The sequence below is a fragment of the Pelobates fuscus genome, chromosome 13 (assembly GCF_036172605.1).
Source record: "Pelobates fuscus isolate aPelFus1 chromosome 13, aPelFus1.pri, whole genome shotgun sequence".
NCBI classification, from domain to species: domain Eukaryota; kingdom Metazoa; phylum Chordata; class Amphibia; order Anura; family Pelobatidae; genus Pelobates; species Pelobates fuscus.
Window position 1 is genome coordinate 88,849,013 of NC_086329.1, and position 18,315 is coordinate 88,867,327.

Consider the following 18,315-nt stretch of genomic DNA (forward strand, 5'->3'; position numbering starts at 1 on the left):
AATTGGTTAAATGCACCGGCTTGGGAGCCAATCAGAGACGTAGAGTAAAAAAAACCCGCCTTCGGAACGCCACGCAGCCAATCAGAAGCTCCTCTCGCGGTTACGCCGGATTGACGAGCCGGCAATTGACCAATAGGGAAGAAGGGGGGAAAGAACCCGCCCATTCAACGTCCAAAATGGAGAACTGCTGTTTCCTACTAAACTTTATTTATAATAACGTTAACAATAAACAAAAGGTTCCAGTTTGCCACTTTAGTAACCAAGGCCCAAATGTTCAAAGACACATTCATATCAACATTTGTGTTTATCAACAATGTGTTTAATGCCACTACCTCCTGTGCTAATGTTACTATTATAATAATGAACATATGTTTGGCCAGTGAACACATTGGTATTTTATTTCTGGCTTAGTTATGGCTGGGTATCGTTAAACCTCTCACTCATACCACTGGCACAGTTATTGAAACATTTTTTTATAAATGTAATTATTTAGTCATTTCCTTTGATCCTGGTGGACTACACAACTGAATTAAAATTAATGCTAATGCAATTTAAGGGCACTTCCTCAATGGTGAAATATGGTCTCCGTGAAAGACGGTTTATTATTATTATTATTATTATTATTGGTATTTATATAGCGCCAGCTTATTCCGCAGCGCTTTACAATAAGATGGGAATTTATTATTATTATTATCATGTTATTTATATAGCGCCATCAAATTCCGCAGCGCTTTCAAATTTACCAAATGAGACAATAACAAAGTGTAACAGGAAGAATAGGTAGTTAAGGGACCCTGCTCAAACGCGCTTACAGTCTAGAGCAGGGTTAGGCAACCTTTGGAACTCCAGATGTTTTCGACTACATCTCCCATAATACTGGCAAAGCATCAAGGGAGATGTAGTCCCCAACATCTGTGGTGCCGAAGGTTGACTAACCCTGGTCTAAAAACTAACTATTAAATATTCGGTATTAAAAAAAAAAAATACATAAACAGTTCTGCAAGACTGGCCTATGCTTAATGATTAGGGGATACATGCATAATTAAATGAGATGGGTGGATATGATCTCCAATGTGTTTTTCTTTTATATGTACATGTCCATGTCCTACCATTTTTGCCATTAGGGCCTAAACTGTGTCATTGTTTACATGGGATTACTATTGTGTTTTGCATATAACTAGCATGGCAGAAACCAGCCTGGTAAAAGGTCACCCAACAGGGAACATAAAAAAATCTGAAAGGTTGGGATACACAACCAACAGAAGATCTATGGCTCAACACATTCTTCTGGTAGTATATAAAAATGCTGAAATAAAGTAATTGGGGAGGTGTATTACTACATGCGTCACTAGGCAGGCTGGCCCTACAATTCCAATATCAAATATTCAAATTTGGATTGGGATTTTAATGAACCATACTAAATACATTTAAATACATAATTTGCCTTACTAATTTGCACAATTTTTTGTTTTTAAAATGAATAACTTTGTTTGTTTTTTTTTGCACATGTTCCCTCTTGTTATCTCAAGTGCCCAGTTAGAAATCTAACAATATAGGCAGTTTTGCCTATTTCTGTGCAGTCAGGTCATGGCGTACAGTTTACTAGTTGACTGCCCATCCTCTCCGAAAGAATAGGCTGATGCTGTACAATTATTTATAATTACTACAGGCAAGAGAGACTTTATGTAAAATAAGCATCCATAATAACTGATAAGCAAAAAAGTAGAATTAGACAAAAGCTAGTGTGGGCATTTGCATATGGAAATTCTCCTACTCATTTGAATCACAAACCTTTGATAGATAGACAACAAAAAAGTAAACATCTCTATTTTACATTTCTATTCAATAAATAAGTCTAATTGTTTCCACCAATACAGAGGTGGGAAGGGTTTAAATCACAATCGGTTTGTACAATAGATCAATGACATCAAGTTTTTTTCTAATGTAGGCTACAGAATGTAAGTTATACACAGGTAACCAACAATTGTAACTCACAATTCAGCAATTAATGTCTAAAACGCCCTGTTAAAAAGGGATTAACATTAAATACAGCACTATAAACTCACCAAAAATGAGGTCCATATCACACATAAAATGTAGTCACTACACGACACCTATTAATGACTCACACTCAGGGCTGCTATCAGAAAATTTGGGGCCCCTGACAAAGCACAAGGTCTGTGTTGTGTTGTGTTAGTGTATGCAGTGTGTGTGTTGTATTAGTGTATGCAGTGTGTGTTAGTGTATGCAGTGTGTGTGTTGTATTAGTGTATGCAGTGTGTGTGTGTGTGTGTGTTAGTGTATGCAGTGTGTGTTGTATTAGTGTATGCAGTGTGTGTTGTATTAGTGTATGCAGTGTGTTGTGTCAGTGTATGCAGTGTGTTGTGTCAGTGTATGCAGAGTGTGTGTTGTGTTAGTGTATGCAGTGTGTGTTGTGTCAGTGTATGCAGAGTGTGTGTTGTGTCAGTGTATGCAGTGTGTGTGTTGTGTCAGTGTATGCAGTGTGTGTGTTGTGTCAGTGTATGCAGTGTGTGTGTTGTGTCAGTGTATGTAGTGTGTGTTGTGTCAGTGTATGTAGTGTGTGTGTGTTGTGTCAGTGTATGTAGTGTGTGTTGTGTTAGTGTATGTAGTGTGTGTGTGTTGTGTTAGTGTATGTAGTGTGTGTGTGTGTTGTGTTAGTGTATGTCGTGTGTGTGTGTTTGTGAATATGTAATCTGGGGGGGAAGGGGAGGAAGGGGCATTTTCACATAACATTTAAAAATTTTTTTTTAAAAATTTAAAAAAATTTCCAGCATAAAGGATCATATCTAGTGTGTGCTACAGTCTGTCACAGAGAAGTTATAAAACACAATCCCACATCCCTTAGAAGTGGTCTTTGTGTCACTGGCTTGAGTGGGTTAGGTAAATTCTCCAGATTACTCTTTACTCTCGCCTATCAATATTTAACCGTCATACCGGCACCTTCTCATCTTGACCTATGCAATTATTCCTTATAAACGGATCAACCACAACTCAATTACTCTTCTGTTCCCTTTACAATTATTTTCTAATGACAGCATTTTTTTTTTTTTTTTTTTTAAATTCTTTATTTTGTTGTGCAGATGAACACAAAGCTTTAACGTACGCCACAACAGCGTGCATGAATGGATAGACATTAGATTAACAGTGGCATGAGTAGTTTGCACATTTTTGTTTTAAGGAGAAAATAACAAGCTGTTCAACAACGTTATGTAAGCTTACAATCGTTAGGCTAGGTAATCTAGTGTGTGGTTCAGTCACGTTGAAAGTTAAGTAAAATGTATAATAAACATAATAAATGAGGGTAATAAACAAAATATAATTAAACAATGGACAATCTTCATGAGACACAAGGTTGTAGCAAGTACTGATGTTCGTAGCTTACAGGCTATATATATCCTAATCAGCCTCAGTGGTATGCAGTGTTAATGAGTGTGTAAGTACAGAGTATGAGATTTACGACTTTATAACCTGCTGAATATTAAAGATTGCATGCTTTAAGTGCTATAGTAGACATCTAAGCTAAAGTGTGGCTAGACAAGATCAGTTTGGCCGCTAGACTGGCTGTAAAGTTATTATTCACACACATAAGCTTATACTTTCCAGTCCTATGGATTTTTGTGTGGAATCGCCACACTGAGTGCAGTGTCCGAGAGCCTGCTGTGAAGCCCTGTTTCAGCCGATTCCGGTCGGGTAAGTGGTACCTGAGTCCGCCGATCGCCTTAGCCTGTGCGAGAGCAGGGCTATTGGGTAGGTCCTCAGGTCGCCTGCAAGCGAGGCACCGGCAGTGCGTAGAGGTAGTGTCCACAAGTCGGTGGTGCTTCTCCCGGCTGGGGCCCTGGAGCAATGTCCTCTGGAATGAGGGGGGTTTGATGTGTAGTGGTGGTCTTGTCGCTTTGTTCGGATGTTCCCGCCGTAGCTCCGCTTCCCGGGTCTCTGGCTCCGGGCCTTCGCGAGAGCCCTCGCCTTGGGTCCATGGAGCCTCCCAGTCACGGTGGTTGGCTCGGGGGCCCGCGGATTCTCCCTAACCCGGGTGTCCCCGCGGGTGTATGGACGGCATGGGGTACTCCCCCGGTGGGCTCCCAGCCCAGAAGGACGTCGGGCAGTCAGGACGGCAGCTTTGTACACCCGTTTGATGGGCGATGCTGGTTTGGGGCCGAATGTGGTCTGGACAGTGATTTTCTGCACATGTGCTGTTAGGCCCGCAGTGCGCCGCTTGGTATGTGGCTCAGTGTCCCTCCCGGTAGCGCCGTGACATTTGCTTTGCCGTTGTGAGGCTTTCGGCTGCAGTATGGCCACCAGTTTGCGCCAGAGGTCGTTAAAGATTATTGCAAGTCTTTGCTGTGTCTCGTGCTGTGAGTCTGTAGGCTCTAGGGAACATGAGGTGTCCGCCATTTTAGGTGCATCCTCGTGTAGTTTATTTCCCCTTGTACTCCCTCTCTGCTCTTTCACCAGACTCGATACCTCTCTCTGGTGTGGACCGCGATCACCCCCGACGGTCCAGGGGGGGGGGTAACAGGGTTCCTTCTTGCGTTGTGTCAGCCTCTTGTGGTACCGGACCGGGGGATCGGCCGCCTCTCCCGCTCTACGGTCCCCAGGCCTCATGGCGCAAGTCGGTCTGCCAGCTGGTTCCAAGATGTTCACAAGCTGCAAGCTTCGTTTAGTACCCTGTCATGGGTTGAGTGAAGCTGTTTGGGCTGCTTTTTTTGTTTAATTTTGGGCCAAAAAGCGGTATTTTGCCCTATTGTTGGAGGAGCTCTGCAGTGGCACGTCTATCAGCTTCGCCGGTCAGGCCCCGCCCCCTCTAATGACAGCATTTATGCTGTTGTTGGTTTAGTTCAGGCTACTGATCCTGATACTGTCTCAAATACATATGAAGAATATTTTGCCCGACACTTAATATTGGGATACTGTTTCTGCACAACGTTTCATTGATGTTTATTTCAAAATAATTCTCAAATTTACATAGTTAGCACATTGCTAATCTAATGGATTACTGTATTTTAAAAACACTACCATCTAAATTTCTCTCTTTAAGAGCAATAGTCAATTTGTATTTTGAAGAAGCACTATAACCATTTTAAATCGTTGAGCTGGTTTAATTTCCTGGAGATCCCTTGCATCACTGCTCCATTCAGTGTTAAATCATTGTTGAGCATTTTAACAATGAGCGAGCATGCCCGATCTCCTTCATTCCAGCCCCCACTGGAGGTATTGCAAAGGCAGAGATTACACTCTTTTTTTTTTTTTTAAACCAATCCAACTCATATCAACAATGGGAAGCTGTGATAGCCAATCACTGTTGCCAACTGCTGCTCAGGCGGATACTTCCTCATTATCCCAAGTAGCACAGAGAGGATGGGCTGCTGGGCCTCTTGAGTTAACATTAAACCATTTAAAATGATTAACACTGCTTGGGAGGATGGTTCCAGGGGACTCTTGGCACTATAACCACTTCAATGAGATAAAGCTCTACGCTGTGGTTTCAAAACAAGTCCTCATGACTGATATGCCAAATCAGTGCCTAATAATGTTTATAACGATACTGCCTGGCACATTTCCCGGTTTGTAATGAGGAGGTTGAGCAATAGATAAATGAAAGCACACAGACCAAGTAATATGTATGAATTAATGCCATACTTTATTGTATACACTGGAATCCAAATTACTCTAATCCTAAAATGCATCTAATTATTATAAATTGTGCATGCATTCAGTTCAAATGATCAATATCCGCTTAACACATCAGCTTAAGTATCAGTTTATTATTATACATCACCATAGGAGAAGTAAGTAATCTGCCACACACGACTGGGGAACTCAAGCAGTCAGGCTGGGGATTTTCTCCACTGGGAAACAGCAAAGACCTGGACCACGTTTCCGTGATCCAGATAAGTAGGTCCCTCCTGAGTGCCAAGTTACCCCGTCTTTTATACCCTTTCAAAGGGTGGGCAGTCTGTAATTGTAATATCTTATCAAGTGCAGCCCAGCAAAGACTTGGCACAAGCATTGGATGGAACTGACAGCTGGTCCGGCTAATCAGACCCACCCAAGACCTCATGCCACGTCTTGTGGTTAACTTATAAATTATTTTACCACTCTACTATATCCTATGTTCACCCCTAATGGGATTGGTCATTAGTGTCATATCTATATCTTAGCTCTTTGGGCAAATTCCAGGTCCTACACTTAGCCTGACCGGATCAACTCATGCTGTGTCATCTTATGGCTTATGCCCAAATTCATCTGCGACATATCCAGGCCTGTGCTTTGTGACATGCCTGGACATGTTTGACTGACACTAATTTACTTAATTAATATTAGGTTTGTTCAATATCAATTAGTGTTACTTATTAACAGTTATTAATATCAGGTTTGCACACTAATCAACAATGATGAATATTAGGTTTGCTCAGGAGTGATCAATTACCATCAACAGACCCACCAACAGTCCAGATTTTGTCAGTATCAACATTGGTATAAAAAAGGGAGATACATAAATCCTGAATTGTTGGTGGGCTATGAGGACTGGTTTGGGAACCACTGCTCTATAGTGCCTAGAATATTCCTTTAAATGTTTTCTTCTCTAGGACCAAGTGTGAAGCTCTGTTACCCATTGAAGCACACTCAAAAACAAAAGAAATGACAGAACTCCGTGTTAAGAAACAAATCTATTTAAATTGTTTTTTCAATTATATAAATGGTTATCGGTATTAATGAGGTCCTATAAAACGTCCTGTAATTACTCAGCCGTACATCCATCTATACACCTTAACATAAGTGCAGATGCTTCCATGATTAAAGTGATGGGTAGCAGAAAACTAGGGCAAGTTCTGAACATGCAGCAATCACCATGGAAACCGATGACATGTTCATGTAGTGAAAAGCCCCACTTTTAGAACGTTGTCCCATTTTACCAGAACAGACAGTTTTAGAAATCTTCATTCGGCTAAACTGTGTGTTCTGTGGGTACCAAAAAATATGGCAGGTAATACAGCTAAAGAAATAGCAGGTGGCTTAAGATTTCCGACTTGACTTACCTGTGGTCAAGCAGACATCTCATTAAAGTTTGGTACTTGTAAGAAAAGGGGTTATTTAAAATTTTACATAAATATGCAACTACCGAACTTTAATAGAATAGCAGATTATTCAGTGACAAGAACACTGCTTTCATGAGGTCAGGAATAGACCAATTTTCTCTCTTTTCTATAAATCTAAATTGGATATTTTTTAGCTGGTCGGGCACACAGTCCTGCATGAATATTTCTTCAAAGCTAATAGATGCAAGAAGATTTCACGGTGAGTCAAGAGAAAAACAGCACGAATTGCATGAATTCAGCCATGTGGAAAAGGCATTAATTTGCACAGAACAAGGGGTTTGCAAGTATTCCGAGAGTCTGGCTGTGCACATATGGTAATAAGGAACGGTGATTACATCTTTCAAACAGTGAAGTCTCTTTTATGACTGTCTCAAGGGAATTATAGGACGTTTCAAAAAATCCTCACATGTATTTTGGGGAGAGAGGGCTTTTTACGGTAAAAAGCTATGGAAACATGTATTCTCTTTTTAGACAAAAATATGATAAACTACAAGACGTTTAACAAGCAGGTAAAGAACGTGTCCTTCAGCCCTCCAAATGTTCTGCACTACATTTCCCATAATGCTCTTACAGCCATACTGCTGGCAAAGCATCAAGGTAGATGTAGTTCACATCTGGTGGGCAGCAGGTTCCCTACCTCTGCTTTAAAGGAACCCTTTTGGCCTGTTTTTTGTAACTTGCATTATATAAGCAGTTCATTTGTCAGCCTACGTTTGTAGAAATTTTACAGCCAAATATGAAATCCCAGAAACCAGCCAAGACATCACGTACAGCAGGCCCTGCAAAAATGGTAACATTCCAGATACATAAGGGCAGTAACCGGAGATATAACGGTTTGCTTCGTGGTTTTGGCCCACTGCAAGGCTTTAGGAAGTGTACAATTTGAAGGTAGTGTAGTGATACTATTTGGAGATATCCCCTTCGCGGTCCTCACAGAGAAACGCAAATTGGCTCTGATCTCTAAGAGACCATCAGTCCGATATCGCTAGGGAGCGGATGGTGCTTTAATAATCCCACATAAAGACAAGACCTTCACCTTAACCTGAGACACAACTGGGGAACCTACAACTACCAACTACCTACCAGGCAGTACCCGCCACTAAGAGAAAAGACACAGCATGGAAGGAATCCAGGAGAAGGCACTTCGCTGACTGTGACCAAGCCACACATATTAGGCAGTGCTAGTATAGTTCCTATGTGAGGCCTCTTTGTGCTGTCCTCACTATCACTGTTCCTAGTGTTTTACAGTCAACTTACGCACATCTTACTCGTGCTAAATATTAAATAGTGCACAAAGTGGCTACCCTGGCTTATTGTATGAAAATGTTTTGTTGCTTCGTACCTAGTTACTTTTTTCATTTTTATCAATTTTCTTATCATAAATATGCAATGTACTTGGAGTGTTTAAAACGTGTAACTAGATGTGATCTTGACTCAAATTTTACATGACCTTAGAGGTATCTATTGATTCATGCACAACAACAAAAAAATGAAGGGGAAAGAAAAAAGTATTTATATACATTCAATTTAATATTTATTGCAATTCAAATGTCGGAAAAACACAACAGGAAAAATACACTTAATTTAAGCAAAAGCCTGTTCACTTTGAGAGACATCACATTAACACAGAAGGTGCCAAACAGAATGTAATAAATTAACCATTTCTCCTCCTGATATATGGTATTCCGCAAACGATTAATCCTGTTCTTTATTCAACATACAGGTAATAGTGAAACCACTGTTCTCGTGGAATGTATGGAAGCTAGCAACGGAAACACCTACCATAAGAACAAGGAATTTACCAAAATGTTTTTTTAGTTTTACAGCACAGCCAGGATCTGCATGACATTGCAGAAGCGACACAATAGGTTTACAGAGACAGGCTTTGTAAAAGTAGGTTATGTTCGACAATAGCAGCCAATTCTGAGGACATCTGACCTGCAGCTAGAGACACATGAAATCAGCATCTTTAATCGCTACAGCGACAAAGATCTGTGTTATTAAAAGATGTTTCATGCATTAGGACAGAGGATATTCCCTCCTAGTGCAGTTCATCAATACATTTTTGGCACTGCTGGCCCAGGGTCAGGCTTTGTGTAGAATTCGGTCTCAGAAGATGTGAAACGAGACCACTACACACCTGGGCTGGCGGGAATCTCATCTGGCAATCGAAAGGAGAGACTGCTCAGCTCCAGAATTTCTCCTTTTCACGCTTCATTTATTGGGAGATGCTTGATTGTGGTGGGTACCAGAGTCCAGCATTGCTCTTCTGCGAGCGCTCTCTTTGGCCACGCTATGATTGAGACGCCTCAGACGTTCCTGCAGAGATCAAAAATGCTGATCAGCACATGCTTTCACATAAGTAGTGGGAACCACTGATCCTCCAATGATTTCCTAATCAAACATTGGGCAGCTTAGCAAAGACCAAAAATATGTTTTGTGTCTTTAAAAATAAAAATGTTTCACCCCAGCAACATTCTTTCTATTATATTATTAGGTGACCCTCCATATTTATCGCTGACCCGATCTTCTTTCATTACCTGTGCATTCTGCAGGATATTGTTGACCAAAACCACCCGACGCCTGGCATTCAGGAGCTTCTTCACATATGGGTCCAGATCAAGAGCCACCTTCTGATCTTCATTAATCTTGCAAAGTTCTAGAGCAAGAACAGTAAGTGTTGGTTCTGATAAGCTCAGCAAGCAACCCTGCTACGAAAGGTCTCTCAATCAAAGATATTCGGAGATCGGTGCCACTTAGAATTAAATCACGGTACTGGCACTCTCTGTGCTAATTTATGGGACAGCGGATAAAACTGAATGTATTAAATGTCATGGATTTGTTACTATTTCATCTGGATTCAGGAGGACTATACACAATATACAGAGTTATTCTTACAGAATCAAGGAAAAACGGCGACATAACATTTCTCAACTCATAGCTTGTAATGTCTAACTAGAACCGCTTCCACCAGCATAAACTCTGCATAATTCTTATATTAACTTGTGATCCACTTAACCGGCTGACAGTATATAAAGTAGGAATATCATAATTCAGCCCATTCTCATTTTGCTGTGTAACCATGATACCGACTTACCTGATGCCAGACTGTCAATATGTTCCCGCAGGTCCACTTGGCTCTCTCTGCAAAGTAAAGGATTTTTGTTACAGATTACAATCCCTGTACACGTAATATGTATCATAGATTCTTCAGGTGTGATGAGTGTGCTCCAAACAATACTTTCGTAAGCAACAGTAATTCTGTAAGTGTTTGCAATAAAAATGCACATTAAAGGGACACTATAGTAACCAAAACAACTTTAGCTTAGTGAAGCAGTTTTGGTGTATAGAACATGCCTCTGAAGTTTTACAGCTCAATTCTCTGCCATTTAGGAGTGAAATCACTTTTGTTTCCGTTTATGAAGCTCAAGCCACACCTCCCCTGGCTGTGTCGGGCACAGCCTGCATGACAAAATGGTTTCACTTTCAATTAGATAGTAACTTGCTGTAAAATATTGTGTAATCTCTCTAAATTGAATTTAAAAAAACATACAGGAGGCTCGTGCAGGGCTTAGCAAGCTATTAAAGCAGAAGATAAATTCTAAATTAAAAATTATTTGCAATAAAGGAAGCATAAACATGAGATGACTCTTTACAGGAAGTGTTTAGGAAGGCTGTGCAAGTCACATGCAGAGAGGTGTGCCTAGGGCTGTATAAACAAAGGGATTTAACTCCTAAATGGCAGAGAATTAAGCAGTGAGACAGCAGGGGCATGATCTATACACCAAAACTGCTTCATTAAGCTAACAATGTTTTGGTGACTATAGTGTCCCTTTAAAATAGCCAAATGGGAAGTTGATCAGACAATAAAATACATACACATACTATTGTATCATGTAAAAAAGATGCTAAAGCAGGACCTTCTTTCTTGTCTAACTATCACAGTGGCAATCAAATCTAAAAAGAGGGGTTTTTGGCTATAGACCATGTAATTGGCTAAACAGTTATTCATTTATTTGGAGTCCATCTTTGTCTCAAAATAAAAATCCCCTTTTCCTAAAATGCCAGTAACACTTTGTATTTTAGGGTAACACTCTGTGGTTCCATGTTATTTAAGTCTCATTGTTTAGGGTCCCTTGTATTTTGTGCATGGATCCCCAGAGGTTTATTGGAGTGGGTGTTACCCCATGTTTGTGCAGGAATCCCCAGAGGTTTATTGGGGTGGGTGTTACCCCATGCTTGTGCAGGGATCCCCAGAGGTTTATTGGGGTGGGTGTTACCCCATGCTTGTGCAGGGATCCCCAGAGGTTTATTGGGGTGGGTGTTACCCCATGCTTGTGCAGGGATCCCCAGAGGTTTATTGGGGTGGGGGTGTTTGTGCAGGGATCCCCAGAGGTTTATTGGGGTGAGGGGTTACCCCATTTTTGTGCAGGGAACCCCATAGGTTTATTAGGGTGGGGGTGTTTGTGCAGGGATCCCAAGAGGTTTATTGGGGTGGGGGGTGTTACCCCATGTTTGTGTAGGGATCCTCAGAGGATTATTGGGGTGGGGGGTTACCCCCATGTTGGTGCAGGGATCCCAGAGGTTTATTGGGGTGGGGGGTGTTACCCCATGTTGGTGCAGGGATCCCCAGAGGTTTATTGGGGTGGGGGGTGTTACCCCATGTTGGTGCAGGGATCCCCAGAGGTTTATTGGGGTGGGGGTTACCCCATGTTGGTGCAGGGATCCCCAGAGGATTATTGGGGTGGGGGTGTTACCCCATGGTTGTGCAGGGATCCCCAGAGGTTTATTGGGGTGTGGGGGGGGTTACCCCATGTTTGTGCAAGGATCCCCAGAGGATGAGAGGGGTGTTACCCCATGTTTGTGCAAGGATCCCCAGAGGATTATTGGGGTGGGGGGGGTGTTACCCCATGTTTATTGGGGTCAGTTCATTTGGGCGGGGCCAGTAACAGGAAGCTGCTGTGTGTGGCCCCCCATATTCCCGCTCTGGGGCCCCTCACAGTACCTCACGGCGTGTACATGGGAGTCGAGCTGCTGCACGGCCGGTTTGAGCAGCTCCAGCAATCCCTCCGCAAAAACATCCCGCCCGGGTGACACAGGGACCGCCATCATGCGAGATGCTGAAAATGACGTCACTACACAACATCCCTCGCACTGCCTGCCGGGAAGTGTAGTCCTAGCCAGCCACAAGCCGGGTTAGCAATGCCGCCTTCTGATTGGCCGCGGTCAATACATAGATCCACAACTCACCGCCCACTACAAGTCCCATCTTTCTTATTATACCAGGAGTAGTACTAACTCTTAACTCAATGCAAGTCCCACCATCCACTGTATGGCCAAAGCTCCCTGCTAACTACAAGTCCCATCATCCTAATTATGACTGTAACATGCCTAGGTCTCTACTACCAATCCCATCATCCTCAGATACTTGTAGCACACCTCTCTCCATTCACTTCAACTACCATCATGCAAGATCAGGGCTGCCATCATCACCCACAACCATGTGTACAGTGGATGCAGTGTGTGTACAGTGGATGCAGTGTGTGTACAGTGGATGCAGTGTGTGTACTGTGGATGCAGTGTGTGTACAGTGGATGCAGTGTGTGTACAGTGGATGCATTGTGTGTATTGTGGATGCAGTGTGTGTACAGTGGATGCAGTGTGTGTACTGTGGATGCAGTGTGTGTACAGTGAATGCAGTGTGTGTATTGTGGATGCAGTGTGTGTTTATTGTGGATGCAGTGTGTGTACAGTGGATGCAGTGTGTGGGTATTGTGGATGTAGTGTGTTTATTGTGGATGCAGTGTGTGTACAGTGGATGCAGTGTGTGTATTGTGGATGCAGTGTGTGTACAGTGGATGCAGTGTGTTTATTGTGGATGCAGTGTGTGTACAGAGGATGCAGTGTGTGTTTATTGTGGATGCAGTGTGTGTAGTGGATGCAGCGTGTGTACAGTGAAAGCAGTGTGTGTTTATTGTGGATGCAGTGTGTGTATTGTGAATGCAGTGGGTGTACCGTGGATGTAGTGTGTTTATTGTGGATGCTGTGTGTGTATTGTGGATGCAGTGTGTGTACAGTGGATGCAGTGTGTGTACAGTGGATGCAGTGTGTGTATTGTGGATGCAGTGTGTGTACAGTGGATGCAGTGTGTGTACAGTGAATGCAGTGTGTGTATTGTGGATGCAGTGTGTGTTTATTGTGGATGCAGTGTGTGTACAGTGGATGCAGTGTGTGGGTATTGTGGATGTAGTGTGTTTATTGTGGATGCAGTGTGTGTACAGTGGATGCAGTGTGTGTATTGTGGATGCAGTGTGTGTATTGTGGATGCAGTGTGTGTACAGTGGATGCAGTGTGTTTATTGTGGATGCAGTGTGTGTACAAAGGATGCAGTGTGTGTTTATTGTGGATGCAGTGTGTGTAGTGGATGCAGCGTGTGTACAGTGAAAGCAGTGTGTGTTTATTGTGGATGCAGTGTGTGTACCGTGGATGTAGTGTGTTTATTGTGGATGCAGTGTGTGTACAGTGGATGCAGTGTGTGTATTGTGGATGCAGTGTGTGTACAGTGGATGCAGTGTGTGTACTGTGGATGCAGTGTGTGTACAGTGAATGCAGTGTGTGTATTGTGGATGCAGTGTGTGTATTGTGGATGCAGTGTGTGTTTATTGTGGATGCAGTGTGTGTACAGTGGATGCAGTGTGTGGGTATTGTGGATGTAGTGTGTTTATTGTGGATGCAGTGTGTGTGCAGTGGATGCATTGTGTGTATTGTGGATGCAGTGTGTGTACAGTGGATGCAGTGTGTTTATTGTGGATGCAGTGTGTGTACAGTGGATGCAGTGTGTGTATTGTGGATGCAGTGTGTGTACAGTGGATGCAGTGTGTGTACTGTGGATGCAGTGTGTGTATTGTGGATGCAGTGTGTGTATTGTGGATGCAGTGTGTGTTTATTGTGGATGCAGTGTGTGTACAGTGAATGCAGTGTGTGTATTGTGGATGCAGTGTGTGTATTGTGAATGCAGTGTGTGTACAGTGGATGCAGTGTGTGTATTGTGGATGCAGTGTGTGTACAGTGGATGCAGTGTGTGTACTGTGGATGCAGTGTGTGTACAGTGAATGCAGTGTGTGTATTGTGGATGCAGTGTGTGTATTGTGGATGCAGTGTGTGTTTATTGTGGATGCAGTGTGTGTACAGTGGATGCAGTGTGTGGGTATTGTGGATGTAGTGTGTTTATTGTGGATGCTGTGTGTTTATTGTGGATGCAGTGTGTGTACAGTGGATGCAGTGTGTGTACAGAGGATGCAGTGTGTGTTTATTGTGGATGCAGTGTGTGTAGTGGATGCAGCGTGTGTACAGTGAAAGCAGTGTGTGTTTATTGTGGATGCAGTGTGTGTATTGTGAATGCAGTGCGTGTACCGTGCATGTAGTGTGTTTATTGTGGATGCAGTGTGTGTACAGTGGATGCTGTGTGTGTATTGTGTGGGCAGTAAGCATCTTCTTTCTTTTTTTAATTAAAAAAAAATATCTACATATGCACATTGGTGTTATAGGGTCCGGTTTGCGGGATCCATTATGGCGTCTCCTCTCACACTACGTGTGGAATGCCTAGCTCTCTATTTACTACACCTCTCATTGTCCTGAGTAATACTGAAAACATGCTCTGCTCTTCATTTACATGGCTCATGGCTATCTGATCGCTATTGAACACTGTGGCGAAACCAACTTCGCCACTGTGAACTGGAGAAGCCTGGTTGCTAGCCTCCTGTCCTGCGACTATGGCCCCTGGACATATTGCACTGTAAAAACTATATTTGGGCATGTAATAGTTTATATTACTGCTACTGGGCCTTTAAGGGCCATCCGTGGACCTATTGGGACTTTTTGGGATATGTGAAATGTCTGTGTGTTATGTGTAAAATGTGACTTTATGTATTTTAAAGTGTTTTATGTCGTTTTGCAACCATGTGGTTAATGGAGTCTGCCTCTAGTCCTGGATAATTGGATTACTTCTCCAATTAACTCCAGGGCAGAAGGGAGGAAACCAGGGTGCATTGTGGGGATGTTTTTCTGCCAGCCAGGAGGGACAAAAGATACTTTTAGTAACTTTTGAACCCCTGGTCGGATTCATGCCATTTTTTAATATGTTGTTCCCCTGAATGGATTGATTGTGGATATGTATTTTTATGTGAATGTGATGTATGGTTTTAAAGTTATGAAAGTTGTGTAAAAGTATATTTTACACTGTATGCATAATGGGATTATGTGTCACACTAAGGGGAGGGGATGTGTGGGAGGTAACATCTATGTCATTGGTTATTTTATGCCTCCCCCTGGGTGTGGCCTGTATGTGTGAGATGGAAATAAAAGCCGGGCTGGATGAGCCAGTCCAGAGTTCCTGTTTAACCCTCAAAATGAAGTGTCGTCTCGTTCTTGGGGGGGGATTGGATTGTATGCTGACTGCCAGGAGTGTAAGCGGATTGTATGCTTTTCTTGTTCAGCTGTTCCAGTTCGGAGTGTTATCTTGTATCCAGTTCGGGAGTTTGGTGTTCTGCAGTAGCTGTGCCGGTCTCTCAAAAAGGGGATTATCGCCTAAACTGGGTTTTATCCTCTCGTAAGTGAAACGGTCCGTTACAATTGGTGGCAAGCGGCGGGATTGTTCCTACAACCAGAGGGACAGCTACAGACAACACCATTCCTGGATTACAAATTGAGGGCAACGCTAGTACCCGTACAGCGACCCTATCTACAAGGAACCAACTGCAGCAGAGCAAGCATGGCACCCAGCTACACGCAGGAGGAGTTTGACAAAGAGCTGAGATCACGGCTGATTTTCCTCGGACCCAACCTCCCGGAGAAATACGTGCAGCTTGTGAGTAGACAGGTAGAAGAGTACCTGCAGGTCGGAGCAGGGCGGGCACGGAAGTTGGCAGGTTGGGAGAGACCCCAGTGGCCAAGCAAGTTGCAGGGAGAGAAGCGTGTTGTCCTTCCTCCCCCGCGGCAGTGTGTACCCCAGGGAGCTGATGGTGTCGTCCGTCCTCCCCAGCGGCAGTGTGTGTCCCAGGGAGCAGAAGGTGCAGTCCTTCCTCCCCAGCGGCAGTGTGTACCCCAGGGAGCTGATGGTATCGTCCGTCCTCCCCAGCGGCAGTGTGTGTCCCAGGGAGCAGAAGGTGCCGTCCTTCCTCCCCAGCGGCAGTGTGTACCCCAGGGAGCAGAAGGTGCCGTCCTTCCTCCCCAGCGGCAGTGTGTACCCCAGGGAGCAGAAGGTGCCGTCCTTCCTCCCCAGCGGCAGTGTGTACCCCAGGGAGCAGAGGGTGCCGTCCTTCCTCCCCAGCGGCAGTGTGTACCCCAGGGAGCAGAAGGTGCCGTCCTTCCTCCCCAGCGGCAGTGTGTGTCCCAGGGAGCAGAAGGTGCAGTCCTTCCTCCCCAGCGGCAGTGTGTACCCCAGGGAGCTGATGGTGTCGTCCGTCCTCCCCAGCGGCAGGCTGAGTTACAGGGGGCAGAGGTAGTTGTTCCTGCCCCCCAGCAGCAAAGTGATATGCCAAGAAGGCAGTGTGAAGTGAAGGGAGAGGAGAGCAGCGTCCTCCCTCCCCAGCGGCAGTGTGTGTCCCAGGGAGCAGAGACAGTCAGTCTCGCACCCCAGCAGCGGGACAAGAGAATGAAAGGGGAGACAGCTGGTCTCCCTTTCCACCAGCAGAGAGAGTGGCAGGGAGAGGAGCCTGCTAACCCCTCTCCCCAGCGGCAGTTCACCGTCCAGAGAGAGGAGCTTGTTACACCCTCTATCCAGCAGCAGCCTAACCCACCAAGGGGAGATGTTAAGCCCCACAACTGTGCAGATGGGACCGTAGTCTCTGCACTTACAGCACAAGGGGTAGGGACGGTCGGTCCTGTTCTCCAGCCACAGAGCGGTGTATCCAAAGGGGAGACAGTCGGTCTCCCCCTCCGGCAGCCGAGCTATGCACCTAGAGGGGAGACAGTCAGTCTCCAGCAACCAGGCTCCAACCAGCCTACTCCCGTGGTAGTGCTGGCACCAGGACAGAGTACCGCTGGTCTCTGCCCACTCAGCAACCCACCAAGGCGGCCTACCAGTCCCCCACACAGCCGTGGTAAGGCACCTGGACATGGACAAAATTCTCCCTTACCCAGGTGGAGTAACCATTTATTGTGGGTGGGCTGTACTGCTGGTTTTGTCTTGTGGGTGGGTTGCTGGACTAACCAGGGCACTGACCGGCAGGAGGTCAGGTACCCTGTTAGTCTAATTGGTAAAGGGGAGAATTGGGGCGAAACCAACTTCGCCACTGTGAACTGGAGAAGCCTGGTTGCTAGCCTCCTGTCCTGCGACTATGGCCCCTGGACATATTGCACTGTAAAAACTATGTTTGGGCATGTAATAGTTTATATTACTGCTACTGGGCCTTTAAGGGCCATCCGTGGACCTATTGGGACTTTTTGGGATATGTGAAATGTCTGTGTGTTATGTGTAAAATGTGACTTTATGTATTTTAAAGTGTTTTATGTCGTTTTGCAACCATGTGGTTAATGGAGTCTGCCTCTAGTCCTGGATAATTGGATTACTTCTCCAATTAACTCCAGGGCAGAAGGGAGGAAACCAGGGTGCATTGTGGGGATGTTTTTCTGCCAGCCAGGAGGGACAAAAGATACTTTTAGTAACTTTTGAACCCCTGGTCGGATTCATGCCATTTTTTAATATGTTGTTCCCCTGAATGGATTGATTGTGGATATGTATTTTTATGTGAATGTGATGTATGGTTTTAAAGTTATGAAAGTTGTGTAAAAGTATATTTTACACTGTATGCATAATGGGATTATGTGTCACACTAAGGGGAGGGGATGTGTGGGAGGTAACATCTATGTCATTGGTTATTTTATGCCTCCCCCTGGGTGTGGCCTGTATGTGTGAGATGGAAATAAAAGCCGGGCTGGATGAGCCAGTCCAGAGTTCCTGTTTAACCCTCAAAATGAAGTGTCGTCTCGTTCTTGGGGGGGATTGGATTGTATGCTGACTGCCAGGAGTGTAAGCGGATTGTATGCTTTTCTTGTTCAGCTGTTCCAGTTCGGAGTGTTATCTTGTATCCAGTTCGGGAGTTCTGCAGTAGCTGTGCCGGTCTCTCAAAAAGGGGATTATCGCCTAAACTGGGTTTTATCCTCTCGTAAGTGAAACGGTCCGTTACAAACACAAGTC

General features: G+C 44.2%; 1 protein-coding gene across 1 annotated transcript; it reads right to left on the reverse strand.

The window, feature by feature from the left end:
• Positions 1–8,629: 8,629 nt before the first annotated feature.
• On the reverse strand, positions 8,630–12,275 carry SNAPIN (SNAP associated protein). Its single transcript, XM_063440124.1, has 4 exons — positions 12,124–12,275; positions 10,216–10,262; positions 9,659–9,777; positions 8,630–9,437 (listed from the first exon to the last, which is right to left on the reverse strand). The coding sequence occupies exons 1-4, from the start codon at positions 12,228–12,230 to the stop codon at positions 9,333–9,335; spliced, it is 378 nt and encodes a 125-aa protein (XP_063296194.1). The 5' UTR covers positions 12,231–12,275; the 3' UTR covers positions 8,630–9,332.
• Between the last annotated feature and the right edge of the window lie 6,040 nt (positions 12,276–18,315).